The 20,055-nt window shown below is 49.4% G+C and overlaps 1 protein-coding gene across 4 annotated transcripts in view; it reads left to right on the top strand.

Annotated features, from left to right (window-relative positions):
- Positions 1-20,055, top strand: part of LOC122395820 (focal adhesion kinase 1) — a 50,733-nt gene that overhangs the window by 9,652 nt on the left and 21,026 nt on the right. For 3 of the 4 annotated variants that reach the window (XM_043393703.1, XM_043393729.1, XM_043393713.1), the window contains exon 1: positions 17,430-17,668. The exons of the other annotated variant lie outside the window; for it this stretch is intronic. In XM_043393703.1, coding sequence (XP_043249638.1) covers positions 17,586-17,668 — 83 coding nt within the window. In that variant the 5' untranslated portion in view covers positions 17,430-17,585. Of the gene's footprint in view, positions 1-17,429; positions 17,669-20,055 lie in introns of those variants that run through there. 4 annotated transcript variants of the gene reach the window in all.

The following is a 20,055-nucleotide window of genomic DNA, read 5'->3' on the forward strand; positions in this document are numbered from 1 at the left end:
ATGCAACGAATAAATAATGATAATATCGGTAACCTTTGCCCCGCCACCTCTCGTTCGTTTCTTCAATCTTTCAGTGACGAAACACGACACCAGTGTTCTCTGTCTAGCGATAGAAATATTAAATGATTCGAGCACTCGTTCACCGGGGAAGCTTTAGGGGCACGATGCTCTGGGCAGCTCGCTCTACGGGGCACAGGCGTCGAAAGCCACCGTGAACACCTTCTTCGTCGTGGCGTACCCCGGTCACCACGTGCTCCCCGATTCAAACACGGCGGCTGCACACCTGTCGGAAGGTCGTCGCGTCGCCCCGGGACGCGTTACCCCCGCGACGTTCAAAGACCCCGCTCTCAGCCGTCATCCCCCCTACCTCCTCCTCCTCCCTCGTCTCTTTCTCCGTCTGCATCCCCCGCGCTTTCTTCGTTTCACGGATGAGCAAATAATCAAGCGACCGTAAGGTAAAAAGGTGAGCGCGTCGGCGCGAGAGAGACGAGCGGAAACGTAGGGAACGACGCGCGAACGAGCGAGCGGAGCTAAATCGTCGCGATGAAGGGGCGGGCGGTGGAGGACCGCGGGCCGGAAGAGGGGGGGGCGGAGATCTAGAGAGCGAGAGAAGTGGAAGAAGCTCGTGGGGGGCACGGGGCAAGGGGGGTCGGCTCGCGCGCGGGCACGGGCAGAGAAACGGCGAAGTGAAGTTGGTCCGTGGGGCCACGCAGGAGGGAAAAGGACGAGCGACGGAGAAGTGCGTGCGCGAGACACAGTGGCTGCTCGCGTACAAGAGACAGTCGCCGGCTCGCCGCAAGGCTGCTTGCATCGAAGAAGAGTTAGAAACGGGTCCCGTGCGCCCTCCGTTTCGATCGCGCCTGGCCCCATACCTGCCCTCCCCCCTATCACGCGCGACGGTGTTCGAGTTATCGAAGAGGGCTCGACTAGTCGCGATCTAATATCGGTCACGCGAAACGACAGATAATAGAACAGTGGCGTCTACGTGTGGTTGTGTATGTGCGCGCGCGATTCAGGAGCGTGGTAAACGGATCGTCGAAGGTAAACGATGCACAAGTATTTGACCAAGTATCGTGGAGTCCGAACGATACTTCCGGGGGGAAGATGATTCTTTTTGTAGAAAAATCTTTGTGCGTTCGCGAACGATCAAATATGCTGTTTAAGAGTTAGTCACGGGGAATATTAAACATTTTCTGTCGATTGTTATCGCAACGTCTTTGTCACGCAAATTAGGGGAAAGTGTATGCTTCGTGCCAGGGTGATTACGTAATCGAGCAAGGGGCTGCTTTTAACCTTTGAACTCCGTGGGCCACGCACGGCTCAAAGTGGACCGTCCGTGACCCGTGTCGAACATTTCTGTTTTAATTATATTTCTCGATTACTATCGTTTATGGTTCCTCCATAACTACGATCGTTAAAGAATTGAACTTAATTTAAAAATGGGGGTTTTACGAAGAAGAGACATTGTTTTCCTGCCATAAAATTCTTTTCGACATAAACATGCCGTTTTAAGAAGTATTTAATCCCATTGTTAATCTAGGAGCTTATAACAAAGCTCATTTTCAGCTGCTATCTCGTTCCCGCTATTTATGTTTGCCTTGGAAGATTCTGAACGACGTCGGTCAGCCTGTTTTATTCGCTTATTGTCCCTGTCATTAAGCATCGTCTTAGCCCGAGGGCCAATTCAAACTCCCACGACCTCCACCATGGTTAAAAAAAAGGGTAAAGCCTCAATTGAGGAGGCAACACAGGGAACTTCTCAAACTCCGCGCAAAAAACGAAATCAACCAATTTCTTCTTCCGCGTGTCTTCGGTTGCGCCATGAATCGAAACCTAACGGGCAACTATGGTGCATCGGATTTTCATCGATCGATCGTTCGCTGGTGTACGTGGCCTATATTGCGTTTTTCATATCAGTGACTCACGAAGAGACGTCATATCGGCGGAGTCGTTGATTTTACTCTTTGCAAACTTGAAATATTCAGATATCATATTTGGGAGGGGATTGGAAAATTTAAGAAAAATTGAAACTAATTGCACAGAGAGTGCCATGACCACCATGGAGTTAATCGAAACTTTAATAAAATGCTACTGTTCGTGTCTCAGAGATGAAAATCATTTTCAGTATTTGCTGATAGGATACGTTAACAGATGACTAAGGATCGTAACAGCCATTAGTAAAACAATGTAAGAAAGTAGGAAGAAGGTGGAGGAAGCGAGATCGCGTACAAATTGTCTCATACGTTAGGCAGCGAAGATGAAAAATACATCTCGGTTTCGTATCAATTAGAGATATTTCGGGACCGTTTCCTCCTCCGGGAGGATGGAACCGCGTAATCAGCGTGGCGGGCAAGAACCGTTGAAAATTAATAGCGTTATGGTTAGGAGCGCGCGCGATGCCCGAAGCCGAACCGAGGCGCAGAGGTTCCTGATTGGTGCAAGCGGGTTCTACGAGTCGCTCCGAAAATAATCGTCGTATTTTTACACACCGTCCCTTTATGCCCACTTCGCTGCTGCTGGAAGCCGCCCAAAGTGGCGTTAATTCGCTGTGAAGTAATACCCCGAAGATGTCACGCGTTCGTCGTCGCGACGAGGGACGGTAATTGCGCGCGATCAATGCGAAAATTGTCCGTCATTCGCCGCGTTCCGACCACGAGCAACCTAAACGCTTCCCTTGGACACCAATCTTACTTGTCTCGAGATCGTTTCAACGAGGATTCACAAAATAAGAAACGCAATTATTTAACAAAATGGGAGACAAATGTCCGATCGAATAAAAGTCAGGAATAAATTGGCGAACGTTGGTTTTATTGGTTATCTATTACCCGAATAAAATGGCCGTCATTTGCCGCGTTTCAACTACGAGCAACCTAAACGCTTCCCTTGGGCACCAATCTTACTTTTCTCGCGATCGTTTCGACGAGGATTCACAAAATAAGAAACGTAATTATTTTCCTAAATGGGAGACAAATGTCCGATCGACTCAAAGTCAGGAATAAATTGGCGAACGTTGGTTTTATTGGTTACCTATTACCCGAATAAAATGGCCGTCTCTGGTTCGAGCAGCGACGTCCTTCCACTCGACCGTGATTTTCGGTTCGCTCGCGATAAGGATCGACTCGATTTCCGTGTCATTAACGCGACAATGGCGACCCTCGTTTTCCCCCCGTAACGTCCGAGAGCCGTCGCGGTCGGCGGTCTGTCTGATTTTCGATAAACGTCGCTCCCGCGTGGCCTTATCGCGGCTTTCCGTCACCACAAAACTTTCGCCGACTGTTTGCTCGCGTTTCATCGCGGCACAATGCGTCCCCCGTCGACTGGAAACCGCGTCGAGACGCGTGCTCGCCGAGCTGTCGTTCCCGCGCTTCCGACGCCCGGGACAATCGGGCAACGCGAAACTTTTGTTTGTTTCGATAATTAACCGCTACTCCACTTTTACACGAAATTTCCAACGGGCACACGATCGTGCAAATAACCATAACCAACTGAATTGGTCGTCATAATTTTACAAAAGAGTTCGAAAGAAAAAACGGTTCCAAGATTGATCTGTTATCCTCCTCAGCGACGAAGGGGAATACATTAAGTAACATACGCTAACATAAACGTGGTAGCTAAGTGGTTAAAGGAGCATTGGGGAACACTGAAAGTTGTAGGACATACGTTGATTGGATAAGCTGATATAGCTACGAGATTCCACCGGGAGTTGGAAAGTTTGCGTCGTGGGAGGATCGCGGGGGGGCCACGCGTGTCGCGGGAATCCGAAGAACGACCCTGATGACGAGATCACTCGATCGATTCGACTAGGAGCGTACGAAACGCGAGCCAGACGAATGTCTGTCGTTCTTCTCGTTCTTAGCGCCGATCTTTCAGCTCCGAGCTGTCGCGTGGCTTCTTTCTTGTTACTCTGTTATTTTTTATACGATCGAGTCGCGTTCTTCGAACGGTTGATCTTCGACCAGCGACAACCCGTTCGCACGGTGATTAGTACGTGTTAAATCTGGCGAATAAGCTACTTCTGCACGTGTTTTAGTATTCCAAATATGTTGTAGCTCCTCAATGTTGCAAATCCCTCAATTATCGAGTATCAACCGCAGCTGTACGATAAATTGTTTGGCTTGCGGTTTCTATTAACCCTGTACTGCACGCGTGAGCTTTTGAAACGTAAGAACCCACCGAAACGTACCCCGTCGTCGCGGAGGATCGTCGATCCGTCGATCGGTGGCGCAGGTGAATGAATCCTCGTTCTCACGATTCGCGTTCGCCTCTTTAGCCTGTCCATCGACCCTAACTAGCTATTTATATACACGAGCTTCTTGTCTCTGTGGTCGTGGCTTCTGCGTATCTACGCAAACGAGATACACGCGCCAGCGAGGCGATCGTGTGCTCATCGCGCGACGACGAGTTCGCTCGCTCTAGCTATGGCTACGCGTACGCGCCCAATTATAAGCGTCACGGATATCGATACGCGCTCTCGAATACAAACACGCGATTCTCGCCGTCCCCTCGCCCGATACTTGACCAGTAACGTATTGAGACCTCAATTTGTCTTCCACATAAAACTCTTCAGTTACAAATTAATAAAAGGACGTTTTTCTTGGGTCACGATACAGTGGAACACGGCTACCGAACTCGTACTCCGCGGGTCAACATTGCGTTCCCCCACCACGTCCACTCGACTCTCGCTTGCGCCTGCGCGGTAACGCTAACAGTCGCCGGACGAATGGTGAGGGGACAGTGCAGCGACAGTGAGGAGACATTCTCCAGTCTCGACAGTAAAAATCATCTTTCCAGTTGCATATTAATGAAAATTATTAAAAAATGAACGTACTAGGGGTGGGATAGTCGGTGTTCGAAGCATTTTCAGCCGATGGGGATCCTCTTGGTGGATCACGGCGACGTAGGTTACACGTAGGACCGACCACGCCTCGTCTACACGGTCAGGTTTTGCTACTGCCTTTACCGCCGGTTCTAAATCCGTAGCAAAAAGGAAGGAGCGCGTACGACCGTATAACGGGCAACGTTTCGAGGCTCCAGTCGCCGGCGGTGAATCGCGAAATTGCGCGCGATTAACGAACCGTACGAAAAGAACTCGGCGAGAACTCTTTGTTCCGTCGATCGACGCGTCCGACCGCCGCTTTCTGGCTAAGTTCGTCGGCGGGACCAGAGGGGTGGGTGGCTGTCGGCTATATTCGTAACGAAAAGAAGAGACCAAGGCGGCGGGTCGCGCGACAGGGTCCACGGACGGGTCGCGAAATGCACGACGACGTTATCGATGTCTCCGTTTTCCGGGAAGCTTCCGTGCTCTCTTGTAGTACACATTTCAAAAAGAACATACTATATTTGTATCGAATGTTCGCCATACGCGCTCAAACGAAAGTCAAACATTTTTAATTTAAAAATAAAATGAATATTCTTATACAGGGAGATTCTAGAGAGCAAAATAAGTCGAAAATCAAGAATAACAATCTATTGATCGAGGCTTCGTTAAAAAGTTATCAACGTATAAAGTTCCGCCTGTAAAACGGCGGGCGCGTGACGCATCGACTTACAGTTTTAAAGGTTAATAACTTTTTAACGAAGCCTCGATCAACAAATTGGTATTCTTGATTTTCGTCTTATTTTAGGCTCCAGAATACTCTGTGTACGATTATATCTAATTTTTGTGATCCCAAATATATTAGTAACGATCATGTTTGGCTATGAAGATATTTCGTAATGAAATTGTCGCGTTTGGTTACGGGATCGAAAAGGAAACAATTGCCGTTGTTCCGTCGGTCGAATCACCTGTCGATAGGCGTCGAAAAAGGAAAAGGAGTAGGATAGGGACGGCCGTACGCCATGTTGGACCACCGTCGTCACTCGCCGAATATGCCCGGCGCATAATTATGAGGGCGCAGCTGCGAGATGGCACGTACACCTTTTTTCAAAACTACCGCTATGCACCTCGGTCACGCGGGTCTGCGTATTCCCGGCGTGTATCCAACGCCCGGCGCGTCCGTGTGCGCAACACCGGGGACCGGAAGCACCGCGATATGGCATCCACCGGCGTCGTTTATGGCCACTGGACATCGCCCCGATCGGAGACATTCGTAACGGTCGTTTCGATCTTATCGCGATTCGACGAGATAAAGAGGCGACTCTAGTTTACTACTTATCGTTACTCTAACCGATTACTACCGTTTAAATCCCCATGAAGCACCGTCGCGATTTGTTCTTCCGGTTGCTATAATTGACTGTTAGCTAATCGACGGACTTAGATAGTCGATTGAGGAGCAATAATGGAAAGTCGGTCGAGCGCTTGCGAGAGAAACGGCCCCTCTAGCGGCAAATACAGAAGGCGACAGTATTATAATTAACCAGTGCAACCGTGCGTCTAAATCGAATAGAATAATGCTAAAAAGCGAAGAAGCATGACTTGTAGGGATTCGATGAAAGAACGAGAGTCGAATAGGATAAGAGGAGGGGCCGCGAGGAACCAGAAACTCGGCTCGATAGCACAGATGATAAACGTACTGTATCGCGTAAGAGCAGAAGCGGCCCGTTGTTCCCGTTGTACTCATCGTGGAATAAAATGAACCGGGGCGTAAATAAAACGAGTCGAGATGGATTACGCGCGTAACGATCCGTGGACAAAAGTATCTCCAAGTTCATCGAACTAGCCGCTCGCGGGGCTGGCCGATACGGTCGCAACGACTGGCCAACGTTCGAGCGTTTCTCGTTCCATTGAAAATGCGCGATGCGCAACGCACGGCCGCGCACGCCGGAACACTTTCGCGCACTGCGCGCCACGCGGGTCCCTTCGACTGGTTCCACGACCTCCCAATTACTCTACGATCTTTTCGAAGTATTACGAGGTTACTGTAACAATTTTTCAGTTGTTACGTTATCATCGTGCCACTACTTGAATGCAATAATAACGAGTATGGAACAGTAACTTCAGAAAATAAGTTTCTCTTCGAGTAAATCCGTAACAAGGTAGATTTAGTACCGAACGAACGACCCATTTCTCGCCAGTGCTCGACGCGTATCCGCTTTTATCGTGGCGATCTGACAAGAGTCACGGAGCTAATCGATCTATGTAAAATAGCGGGACGGCGTGTCGCGAAAGGAATTAACGAACTACGGGGCACGGTTCGCGGAAAACTCGTTCGCCAATTAGCGATCTACACTGGACCAGTCCGGCGTGAATTTTCCCATGGCTCGATCCGCGCCAATTGCGTAAAACCCGACCGGTTCGCGCAATATCCTCGAGCACCGCTCTCGTTTCACCGTCTTTCTCTTCTCCCCCGTTTATCTCGCCGTTATCGGTCGCCCCGTGTAAATCGTCATCGATGGAAGTTCCGCGATGTTTGAAATGCAAACATCGTCGAGGGTGCAGGTGCATATCCTCGGCGAAAGCGTGCGTCGAAAATCAACGCGGCTATTAAGCGCCCGTGGCCGATCAAATATTCAAAGTGGCTCGTCCCGCGCGGCTCTAATCTGCTACCCGGTGTAATAATAATGAAACGAACGGAGGGGGGCCCCCGCAGGAAAGACGGCGAACGATAACCGTCCGATAAGGAGAACGCGTGGCGGCGGAACGAAGAATCGCTGCTCATTGTCGGTCGCAGACCGGATGGCGTTGCACTCGCCTAGTCGCGCAGCCTCGACTAATGGTCTCCCCGCGTTACTCGTGTCGGTGCACGCCGGTTCGAAGTTCAAGGCCGTCTCGTGCATCGAGTCGTGTAATTACACCGAGGGAAACCCGCTCGTGGAAAAATGCGATCGCCAAGAACCGAGGAGGCACGACGTTTTTATTCCCTCGACCATCATGGGAAAACCCGCGGAAAACGGTCAAATTTTTCTGAAACTTTAACGAGGTACGTATCTGTTTCTTCACGGAGTGGACCACCTGGATATCTTCATTAATTATGATCGCATGGGAAAACACGTGTTTCTTAGGCCAGAGTTACAATGAAAACACCCTTTGATGGATCCCAACGTTTGTTTTAGATAAGTGTAGTATTTTTTAGAGTAGAAAAGTCGTGTTTGAGATCAATAATACGAATTTTGGAGCGGCTTCCAAGCGTTGGATGATTTACTGGAGGAAGAGGAGGATGGGGGTCTCGCAAACTCGATTCCCGCGAGCCTCAACGCCAGGAGACGTAGTCGAAGGAATTCCTTCTTGTTGTTCGCGGCAGCATCGTCCGCATCCTCCCCGGGTCTTCGTTTTAAACGCGAATTCTTTTTCTCTCGTCAACGCTCGCGGCAGCTGTCAGCGACGAAGCCTCCGAGCCAGCCGCGGATCGATAATTCAGCGTTCTCACGAGCCCCGATCCAAAAGAGAAGGAAACGAATGGACACGGCCGAGGAGAGAAGCGTCGAGGGGTCGTCGGGGAAAAAGTGCCCTCCCGCCACACGCTAATTTGCATCGGGGATACGCGTACGCGCCGGGAAAGAGAAAGAGGATCCCTTTTTGCCGGAGCACGTATCAACAGGGGTATCTAACGGTGAACGAGGGTCGAGACTCGTGGGGTACCGATAATGCCCTGCTCGAGAGCCTCCGAGTCCCAAGCGTTTTGACAAAATTAAATATCAAGCCTCCCCTGTCGTTCTCGCGGCTTTCTTCCGTACACACTTAACCCTTTCACGACCAAGGACCCACTTATGACTTGCTTAAACTCTTCTAACACGCGACTAAGCATATAGATCTCTGACCCGTTTGTAAAAAAATAATCTTCTTGTCTTGGAACTTTTATTTATTTTTGGGGGGGGGGTGGAAGTTGTTCGTCTCCCAGAGGATCCGGGGCTCTTTATCGAGAGAATATAATGTGGCTGGAGTGAAATTCCACGATAGAGCGGGGATCGATCGATCGCGGGCCCCCCGGCGTCATTTTTCTCCGCGGTATTATTCCGAATCGAAGTTGTCGTACAGGATGCAGGCGCGTCAAGATTACGTACGTGCCGGGAATTCTGGGATACCGGCGACGGTATCGGAACCAACGAATTCTTCCTGTCGTCTGTTGTTCGCCGATCCGCCGACGGCTTTTGTGGAGGGAACTTCAATTTCCCAGAGAATCGACCGGGCATACGCGGCTGCAAACGAAATAGGGAGGAAAATATTAATCCTTCTTCCTCCGCGTCGGGGCCCGTGCAACTGCGTACGTGCCGCGGAGCTGTCTGCAGTAATGATTCGTAAATTGAACTCCCAACTTGGGGGAATTTCCTCTTAATCTGCTCGTACCTTTCTTTTAGATTATTTATTTCAGGGATGATTTTTACAATGAGTCGTACGTGATTCGTAAACTGAACGTTTTTACCCCTTTCAACTTGGAGATGTTTCCTTTCAATCTGCTCGTTGTTTTTAGCTAAGTCGAACATTTCTATTCCTCGCAATTAGGGGAATCCCCCTTGGAGCCAGCGAAGCATCAAAGGCAACGATTTCCGCTATACAACAGATGAAAGTACCAACCTTGGAGTGGTGTTCATTTTAAGAATCGACTCTGTGTTTATTCCAGAAGTAGCATGAAAATTAACGCACGGTTTAGGCAAGTTTAATCCCACCAATTCTGATCCAAATAATTGTGCGAGTGATCGTTACAAAGTCTCGATGGGGGAGCGTTAATTTCGAGCACAAATGCATCGATGGTATCAAAACAAGTGTCTGGGTGCCGTTATCGGCGCCACGCCGGAATCTTATTGCATCTTAAACGCATTTCCGTTCTCGTTTCACGAACGATTGCGCCGGATGTATACTTCCTTCTAGTGCCTGGTCGGAGATAACGCCGTGGATCGATGGATAAATCGAATTAGGCTCACAGAGGAGGACGACGTACCTATTGGAGCTGCGGCTTCTCTGTTTCCCATTAATTGTCCCGTCTCGCTGGGACCAGCCGATATCGAACGCCTGCGAACGTTACTCGACCAGAATATTACGGACGACAACGATGAACCAAAGCGTCTCTGATTCCACGAATCCGCGAAACTTCCCAGACGACGATCGTCGACGCGAATTCCCCCCAGAAATCGCGTATCGTCGATCGAATCGGTAATAATTCTCTTTTAAAACAGCCACGGAAAGTTTACCTACAGATCCGCTGTCTGATAATTCTATCCTCCGAAAAGGCGAAACGTGTTTGCGAAAGCAGATTCGCGCCCGGGAGTTCCCTCGGTCGTTTAACCCTCCGCGCGACGTTACTCTTGCGAGACAGGCAAATCCCATCGCAGGGATAATTAAATTGTCTACAAAAAGGATTAATTAAACCTGGGCATTTCGTTTGTCCACGTGGTAATCTTATACCGAGCGACGGATCGTTAAATCCTGGATATACTCGCGTGAAAGAAATCGAATTTCTAGCGTCAGAGTTTCGGAGTTCTCATCAACTCCCGTCGAGGAATCGAACGCGTGGATCGAAGTTTGTTTGTCCCAGTGCGCCGTGAAACTCCTCAACCAACCCTTACGTGGCCGACCAAAACGTCCACCGGGGTACCATCTGCTCCGATATAGATCAAATATTTAGCGATAGTTTCGAGCCTCTTCGTTATAAATGGTCCTGAATTAGTCCCAGGATCATATTCACTCTTTTATCTGTTAGTACCCTGTAAAAAATAAATTATTAACCCCCAAAGGGCTGAGAACACCATGATGTTCACAAAATTGAATTTCTATGCATTTCGAGGCGTACGCGACAAAAACAAAATGGCTCCTACGCAACCCCTTTGACTATTACTATTGGAAGTAAGGAAATTTCATCCAAAGCGGAATATGGAGCAAAGATCGATGGTTCCAGCGGCTAGTTGACTGTTCTCGCGACATCTTGGCGTCTAACGATTTTCGATAGGGTCGATATGCATCGAGTTTCGAGCCGCGAGCGTTTCTAGTCGGTCGAATCCGCGCCGTGCCCGGACACAGGTAGCTGGAAATTTTCAAGAGCCTGCGGATAGGTCACCGGCCTGGGCTTCTGGCTGTCGCAGAGCGAATACATATTCCATTCGTACTTGCAGGAAGCCACGGGGAGGGTTATATACGAGCGTAGGCTCGAACGGGGTTGCGGCAATTCCGACGAGCAGCACTCGAGGGGTTGTTCGGCGCTATCAGAGGGCGAACCCGGGGCTCGGGGGCCACTCGATAGCGCGTAGTTTCGTGTTATTGTGTTGCTCGTGAAAATAGCCGGGCGAATTAACCCCGTCCTAGGGCCGAGACGAGCGGGTTACGATTGTTTTCTCAGCCCACTCGACGGGCGACGTCGAAACACGTCTAGACACGTGCTCCGAAAAACCATCGGCGTTTCGCGGGGTAAACGATCGACGTCGAAATTTTTATCGTCGTTCCATCGACCAAGGACTACAGCGATAATTATTTCCACCCCTGATCTCTCGATTCTAACAGTCGCGAGTTCTCACGATCTTCTTTGTTCTCCCCTTTTGTTACCTGGCTCTGTGCAATCTCGATTCCTGGAATCGAATTCTTGGCTTCCTCTCTTTACTCTTCTCGCGAGTTGTGTACCCTCGCTGAAAGTACTCGTACTTTGCACGATTACATCGAAGAAGGATCGTCGTTGCAGGAGGAACCTGGAACACCAAGGGCTGTAGAGCTCTCGAAGAAGGTTTTGTATGGGGACGTGTCGCGTTTTAAATGCAAATGGTCGCCACGGTGAACGAATTCGAAGTCGAAACGCGCGCGCTGGCCGGCTACTGGCCGGCTACTGGCCGAGAATCGCCGTCGAAATTGATTCGGATAGTTCGGCTAACTGCGAAACTAATTTCGCAAATGGTACGAGATTCCCCGGGACCGGGTTGCAAATGAACTTGCGGCCACCGGCGCCCGCTGGCAGACGTTTGAAGTTTCTTGGCTTGGATATCTCGCCGGCCGGTCCGAATTACGCGCGGCTGACTCGCGGGGGAACACCGTTGCACTCGTTTCTACCAGCCATACGCGAACGATGCACCTTCCAAAGCATCGCGAGCCAATATGATACACGGTTCCCACGCGTAAGAAATATTAACAAGCATTTCTAGTCGCTGGAAACTAAAAAACATTGTTTTTCTTTGGTTCTAACGAGGAAAGAGCAAGCTCTTCTATCGATTTCCTCTAACTAAGTCTACGAATGTACAAAGTTAGAACAAAATTTGGGAATTTCGATTGGAATGTACAATTTTCTGTACCGTAATAGGCCTAAGTGTAGCGTTTAATCGTCTTCTATAAAGATTTAAGGGGTGTTCATCGAAACAGGTGATTCCAACCGAAAGTGCGCTCCGTCGTAGGTTAGTGGAGGACTCTTCAGCGAGGCTCGTTGAGCAACCCTTATCTTACACGCAATTTGTGCTTGCCCCAATTGACTCCTATATGGAGTCATTTGCTTAATAAAACTTGCGAGACGCGAGTTATGCGCTCACTCCTCCAGCGATATCATCTGAAGCTTCCCAAACTTTAATGGACCTAACCACAGCTTCCAAAAATGTTAATTTTACTACCCTCTCGTTTGCAATGCATATTTTAAAAGGAAAGAGAGATCGAATATTTAGAATTTGCTAATTTTGTAGTGGTTTAACAAGGACTTAAAAATCCATCAGTTTTAATCCCAGGCTCAGCCATTGAAATTAACAAACTAATCGTCCTGTTATACCCCACGAATATTCTGTTTATAATTTTTTTAATTAAAGCTATTGATGCATCTATGTACCCCAGTAAAGAACTTCTGAAATCTGAGATCCGAGTGAAGACTGTTTACCCTTGCACCCTTTTCGAAGACGTTGGGTAACGGGACTTTCGACATCGCCGGGGCGCGTACCCGAAACACGAGCCTCTTCCGCAAAGGTTAAAGGTGGGACTCGAACCCTGGTGCACCGCCCTACATGTGGGCACGTTCGCGGGAAGTGCATGAATAGAGCAGTCAGTCTCTCGCCAAAGTTTGTATCAGGAAACACAACCCCCTGCGCGAAAGCGTTCCCTCCTTGTACAGAGCGAACGGCGCAACTTGCTCCACTTTCTATAGGTCTCGCCCGAACAAAAAGAACCCGACAATGGGGATGTGTATTTAGGGTAACCGTTTGATGCGCTTTGCACAGTACTCGAATCCGACTCGCGGCACAAAAATTTAATAACGCGGTTCCAAGCTACCCCCCAGATTCTAACTTTTACAACCTTACAAGGTTCGAGACGCAGGAGATGGTCTTGGACGACCCCAATATTGTACATAAATTTATTCTCGCATTTTTAATATACTCTATATTTTTAATACACTTTTGTCTCAAGTGCTGGTGCAATTTTTCCATGTACAAGTAAATATACGAAGCAAAATCAGGGATGAATATTCGAGCGAAACTCGGGTCGCAAGGCGCGATGCTGTTAATCTCAGTTTCGATTCTGGGGCTATGATCGTTCCTCCCCTGAACCCTCCGCATAATACGAGCAGCAACGGTGGTCGGTTCTCGCAGGAGAACTCGCGGCGGTCGGACGTTAACTTCGCCCCTGGCCGTGCATCCGTGTGCGTGTCTATGTGTACGTGTGTGTACGACGAAGGGTAAAGAGGGGGGGGGGGGGTTTGCGAACCGTATCAGGATCGAGGGTAGGCGGCCTCGGCATCGAGGGTGGCCGACAGACAGGGACGAAGGGTGAGAGAAAGAGAGAAATAGAGTGAGAGAGAGAGAGAGAGAGAGGCTCGACGGGTGAGTCTAACGGGGGAAGGACGCCGGGCGTCGCGGCGCAGGCTGCCGCACCCAGCAAAGCGCCTGCTCCCCTTGAACCGGCAAAACGTATACCTGACGCAACCGAGGAGACGTCGAGCGCGCGTCGTTCTCGCGACACGCTGTTGCTAGGCGCTAGTTTTCGATCGTCGATTTCACCCGGGTCGACCTTTATCACGCCGCCGTGCACGATCGCGCCGTCCACGGCATCCGGGACAGCCAAGGTCACCGGAACTTCGCGAATCCGCGGCGAGTTTTCAGGGCCTCCGTACCCGGAGTCCCGCGAGTGCGACCCCTGGTGCATCGTCAGTGTCGTGCGGACCCCTCGTCCTTGTCCTTGTCCTGGACAGTGCGCGAACCCTCTCGACCAGCTCGATCGTCGTCCTTTTTTTTTTCCCCACGGATTCTTCGGGGAAGAGCGACGGAGGATCGTCGCGCGGACCCAGGAAATCGCCGAAGGTGAAGTACGAACCCAGGGGGGAGGGCGACGGGGAGAGGAGGAAGATTTCGAAGCGCTGTGTCAAGGTTGCACGACCTTGGTTCGGTCAACGACCCGCCGGCGTTCGCAAAATCGAACGCACCGGCGAAATTCGCGAACGACGCCGTGCCGAGCGCCGATCGTTTACGCGTTTTAGTGACTACGGTTGCTGGCTCGACGCACGCGGCCACCCCGGAACTTCCGAAAGTTCCTCGAAAGTTCGACGGCCCCGCGAATTTTAGAATTTTAGGAACGCTGACGATCGTACCGATCTACCTTCAAACCGGAAATCGGTAAATTCGACGCGTTGACCTTCGAATCGCAACTTTATACGCGACTATGGTATTCGGAAGTTTATCGTTTCGTGGGTTGCAGCGGTCACCGGTGACCGACATGGTAGACTGTGTTAATAAACGTTCGTGGAGCTTTAGAATTTCGGTTTTGTTGTCCATCGAGGGGCGAGAATCGTGGGTAGCGTTCGTACTGCACGGAGACTAATTACCGAGCCGACGGGAGCAACACTGCGGTGGTCTGCGGAGACTGCAGACAGACGTGGGTGGTGTCCATCTTGAAATAGGTTGCATACCTTGCCGGGAGTCGCGCGGTCCTGTTCCCGTAAATTAAATTCGGGGGGAAGGCGTGGGGGCTGCCGAAAAAATTCTTGATCGAACGTGCTCGAGGGTCGATATTACGGAACACGCGTTGTAATCGCGATGGAACGGTTTCGATTGTCGGGGGATCCAGCAACGACCGACGAACCCTGAACTTTACTTGTACCGGCATTCTCGAACTATTCGACAGCACACGCGTCGAACACTCCTGCTATGCGTGTGCTCGCTTCCGAAACTTCACGAGCGTTCGCGGAAAACTGATTTTCACATCCCATTCGCTGCGTATCCGCGCGTTTATCGGTCGTAGAGAGTTCATCTCGGAAACTTGGAAGCGAATTCTTTCTCGCGAGCCTCCATATGGTCGCCATTTTATTTAATTCTTGAAGAATTACAGTAGGATGTTCTGAGTTGATTTTTGTATGTTTGGATAGTTTATTCGTGTCTCCAGGCTATGTAGATTCTTTTAGGTGTGATACTAGTTTCGATAATCCCGAAGAAAATATCGTTAGAGCCAATAAAGTAGAGAAATTGAAAGAATTGCATCGTGCCGAGGAAACGATTCGATCCCTCGTCAAATATCGTTACTCCTAGCGGTAGGGTGGACCTTCCGGATATCGAATTTATTTTAGGACGATAGGAGGGACTTTATTTCACGGGCGCATCAAATTTCATACCAATCGGCCTGTCGGGTCACGCGATACCTTGGAAAATATTACCTCGAGGAAAACAGCTACGACATTTGAAAATACCTCGAGAACTAATAATTTTTAAAAGATATGCATTTACATTTACAAGGATGCAATTCTCAATTAAACATGCCATTTCAGCCATTTACAACCTTCAGGTAAAACTTCTGTCGTGTTCAATTTCTCAAATTTCAAAAAAATCTAAAAATTACACTATTCTAAGTTCAAAGTCCCAATCTCGATTTCTCAAAATTCCATTTCCAAGCCCCGAAAACGCCAAAAAAGGCCCCTGAATCTCCCCAAGAGTGGACCTCCGAAAATTTTCTATAAATAATTTTTTCCCCGAAGCGTATTGTGGCGTGGCGCGAATCATTCTCGCGGAAGATCACGTTTCGCGAGACCGTTCATTATTTCCGTCCCGCGTTTCCGTTTCATTTGCATTCGACAAACTCTGCGGCTCGTACCGGCTAATTGCAACGAACGTTTCGACCGGTCGCGGGCACAGATCTGTTCGAAACGCAGTCCCCGGGGAATCGTAGTCGAACGACGGCCTGCACACCGGAAGTGTTCCGTGTTTACGTTCCGTCCGAGGGAATTTACGCGACGTAGGCCTGTGGCCACGCGAACGGGGCCAACGGCGTTGCGGTCGTCCCTGCAGGAACTGCAGCCAAGGCGGTGCCTACCGCGTTTGGGATAGGTTAGGTCCGGTCAGACGCATATATAGACAACTGCACGCGAGATCCTTATCGGTAGAAGTTCCCTGCAAACGGGGCTTCCGACGCACGAGAATACAAAGCGACCCTTTCGATAAGAGACCGCGACTGCCCGCCATGTTGCCTGACAGCTGACATTTAACTCGCCATAGTTGCCCCTGAACAGATTAATCACCCCCTAAATAGCTTCCCCGCTCTTCCGCTAGCTCAAAAAATACTACTTCGCAAAATAAAAAGTTAGAAACCAGCCATTTTTTTGTGCATCAAATGGAGGAGCATTAATGATACTTAAACTAAAGAAGTACATATATCTGTAAAAGTGGTATAACATAGGCATTTTCGAGCACTTTGTTCTTTAAAACGGGGCCAATTTCTATCAGATAGCCGATAATTATACTGTTTACCCCCATAACACTATTGCTCCTGGCATACGTTCGCTCCCCGACCTATTCTACGGAGCATTCGAACAGCGCTGCCAAGTCTTTCATCCCTCGATACTTCGCCTAACTCTTCTCTTCCGTCGTATTTCACTCCGTGCAGTAACTCGTTGTTTAATTCGAGGCTAAATTTAAGTAGCAACTTTACGGTTCCGCTCTGCCTTTTACGATATTTATTCCGTCGCGTGTGTTTCTCCTCTATTATTGCCTGATAAAGACGTTTATTATGCGGTACGAGACTGCGGTAACAATCGTTCGGAGATAGCATAACTTTTTAATGCCTTCAGCCTTTGGGTAATTAAGATGCAGCTAACAAATTACATTATCAGGCAACTTCTACAAACCTGTAGAAACTTGGATGGAAAAATCCTAAAAGAATTGTAAATCCACGACGACGTAAATCCGACGTGGATCGCGGCAAAGGGATAACTGTTTCGAAACTGTCGATCTTCGGATACGTCGGATCGACCCGGAGGAACTAGCGCGAGGACGAACAATTCGTTCCGCATCTCGTAGATCTTTAATGGACACGAGGCAGACGGGATAGAGTCTTCGCCCGGGTGCACCTGTCGCGAAGTATTTTCCGCGAACGTATCGATTCGAAAGCGTCGGCGATGCAACGTATGCACCGGAAAGGGAAGAAACATCGCCGTTGAACGGTGGAAAGAAGGCATCGGAGAGATCCCATTCGATCCTGCAGCCTTGCGCCGCGCCGCGACGCCCCCCTAAATCCTAGCTACGGAAGGAAGCACTCCGCCGCGGAGAATACGTTTCCTCTTTCGTACGTACGTCGTGCTCGATGCAATCGCGGGAGTGAATCGACCGAGGGAAAGGAAGACGCTACCGCGGAAAAGCATTCTCGGACCTTCGCGGGACCTTTTCACGAACGTATCCGATCACCACGAAGTGTTGCCGCGCAAACGGTATCGATGAATGCAGTGACTAGTGGTGGGTGATGATCAGTGACCCACGGTTTCGAATGAAGTGGTTTTAGGATGATGGTGGAGCGTGTCGAGGACCATCTCTTCATGTATCGACGTCCCGTCTACCGGGTCTTCCAGTACCTCGAAACCACCGAGTAAGTATACAATCGCGGATTCTCTCATTCGACGATTGGCAAGTTTCTTTCAATTATGGCTATTTACGAGTTCGATTCCCCTTAATAATACTATATAAATTACGGAGAATCCATCTTACAGCCTTTCAAAATGGCGTCGTTAACAAAATGTTCAATTTACTAATCTGGGGTTTGTTTTAAGAATCGTTACTGCAGGTGAAATGAATTTGATAGAAAAGGGTGAGCAGATTAAAAGCAAACTCCCCTATCCCTTCAGCGGTCTTAAAAGACATGCACAATGACAGCAATATTTTGTAAAACGTGGCCATAACACTATCGTGAGCTAAATTTTGCGACTAGCTGCAGCATGATTCCCGAAGCTGTTCTCCGATAGGGCAAATAGAAGCCCGTTCGAGCATAGGAAAGCAAGCAGAAATCGCGTTTCCCTCAGCCATCGGATCGAATCGAATCAGCATAATAACGCGGGGCGAGAGCTTTTGAAAAGTTCGCCAGGAGGGGTCGACTGTTCTCTCCTTAGGAACGCCGGGGCATCCAGCTGTTTGGATCCTCGTAGCCGCGGAACAGGAGTTTAAACAAAGGGGTTGGCTTCGTTTGAGGAGCAGCCAATGGCAATTCGCGCGCACAGAGCCTTTGAAAGTCCCTTCCGATTCGTGAACGGAGGTAACGCCGCGAGGGTCGGGCGCTAAGGCGAGCAACAGCTTCTTTTTCGTTGCTGTTACGTCGATAAGGACGCGGTAACCATGGCGAGATTGCCGTCATCGACCACGTACTCACGGTAACCGTTGCTAATTGCCGCCATTAACGAGACTGGCCATCGCCCCCGTTGGACTTAACAATTTTCGAATACGTCGGGGTTTATTAAATTATCCAAGAATTTTATTCCACTTCGCGATAACAACCCATCGACGTTTGCAACCACCTGGTTCCTACGCAGGAATTAATAGACTATCAATTCGCGATATTGAATCTATCAACCCTCGAATAGACTCCTAATCTCAAACACCCCATTAGCGTAGAGGAAATACAATGATATCGTCGCAATTACGATCCTCCGGTACAATAAATCATCCAAACGTTCGCTCCAAGATCCGATCCAAGATGGCGGCGTAGAATCTCGTTCCGCCGGCGTTATTTCGCCGATTACACGTTTCGCTGGTTGTTTCTTTTCTCGTCGGGCGGAGGAGTCACGTAAAAACTATCGCCGGGAAATTCGGTCCGCGGTGGTCGTGCCGGGTCGAAGGAGAGGCGCGTGGCAAATGAGAAAAGTTTCGCCAGACCGTGGCCAAGAAGTTTTCGAAAGACGTCCGGGGCGATGCCATTCGCAAGTGGCTCCCGGTGGTTTCAGCCCCCGAGATTCGTGCCCGTCAGCGGCGTTTTCCGCCGCGAAAACTACTCGAACACCGATACCCTCGCGGGCAAAGCGATTCCTTTGTCCGCCCTTCCTCCCCGGTTCGGAGTTGTTAGAATTCTTTCAGGGAGAAAATTAAAACAGCACCGAGTCTCGAATATCCCCTTTGTCTCCGGATGCTCTCTCTCGAGATCCCTCCCGGGGGACCACCGATATATTCGATACAATTTATTCCAGTTACCCTCGAACGATCGTCGCGGGAACGAAATTCCACGGGAAACGAGCACCGTCGTTCCATCTCTGGAGTTCGAAAATCGAGTTGTCGGGGGGGGGGTCTCTTTCCGCGCGCGGTCGAGGTTCAACGAGCTTTTAAGCCCAGAGAATCGTAATTTTAGAACCTAGAAGGACCACCGTCGTTCCTACGCCGCGTCTGGCCTAAGCCAGGACCCTACGACCGTCTTTCGGCGCGGAGAACGTCGACCTTCGGTTTTATGGCTCAAGCCAGAAGGGATACCCCCTCCGAATGAACCTCGAATTAATTGTCTGCGTTTTACGAACTCTCGTCCACGGGATCACAGCGAAATTTATGCGAGAAATGAAAAAACGATGGAAATTTTTGTCCTTGGTGAGAATTTCAAATGTCGCGGCCTACCCTATTGGTCGTACGACGAGAGTGTGGGCGGAGCTAACGAGGCGCCACCCTCCGCTTGCCAACTTCTCGCGTATGCACAGTACAATTTTCTCTGTAATTGAAACGAAGATTTCAAAAGGAAAGTGTATAGTCTTTGAAAAGATTATTAAAAATGAATGGTTTCAATGATTTTTGCAACTGCAATAGCGCAAAATCTTGATGAGAAGCTTATAAAATAATAAAATGTTAATAGCAGCGTAGATATCACGTTTTGTATAAACGTAGCGGCTATCGTAGCGCTGATGACTAGTTTGCGACGCTATGTATCTCGTTTGCCACGCAGAACGCGCTTCCTACGCGAGCAGATATCAAGCAGACAGCCTCGAGACTTTTTTCAGATTATGGCGA

The sequence above is a fragment of the Colletes gigas genome, unplaced genomic scaffold (assembly GCF_013123115.1).
Source record: "Colletes gigas isolate AHSC1104 unplaced genomic scaffold, ASM1312311v1 Colletes_gigas_Sc00001, whole genome shotgun sequence".
Taxonomy (NCBI): domain Eukaryota; kingdom Metazoa; phylum Arthropoda; class Insecta; order Hymenoptera; family Colletidae; genus Colletes; species Colletes gigas.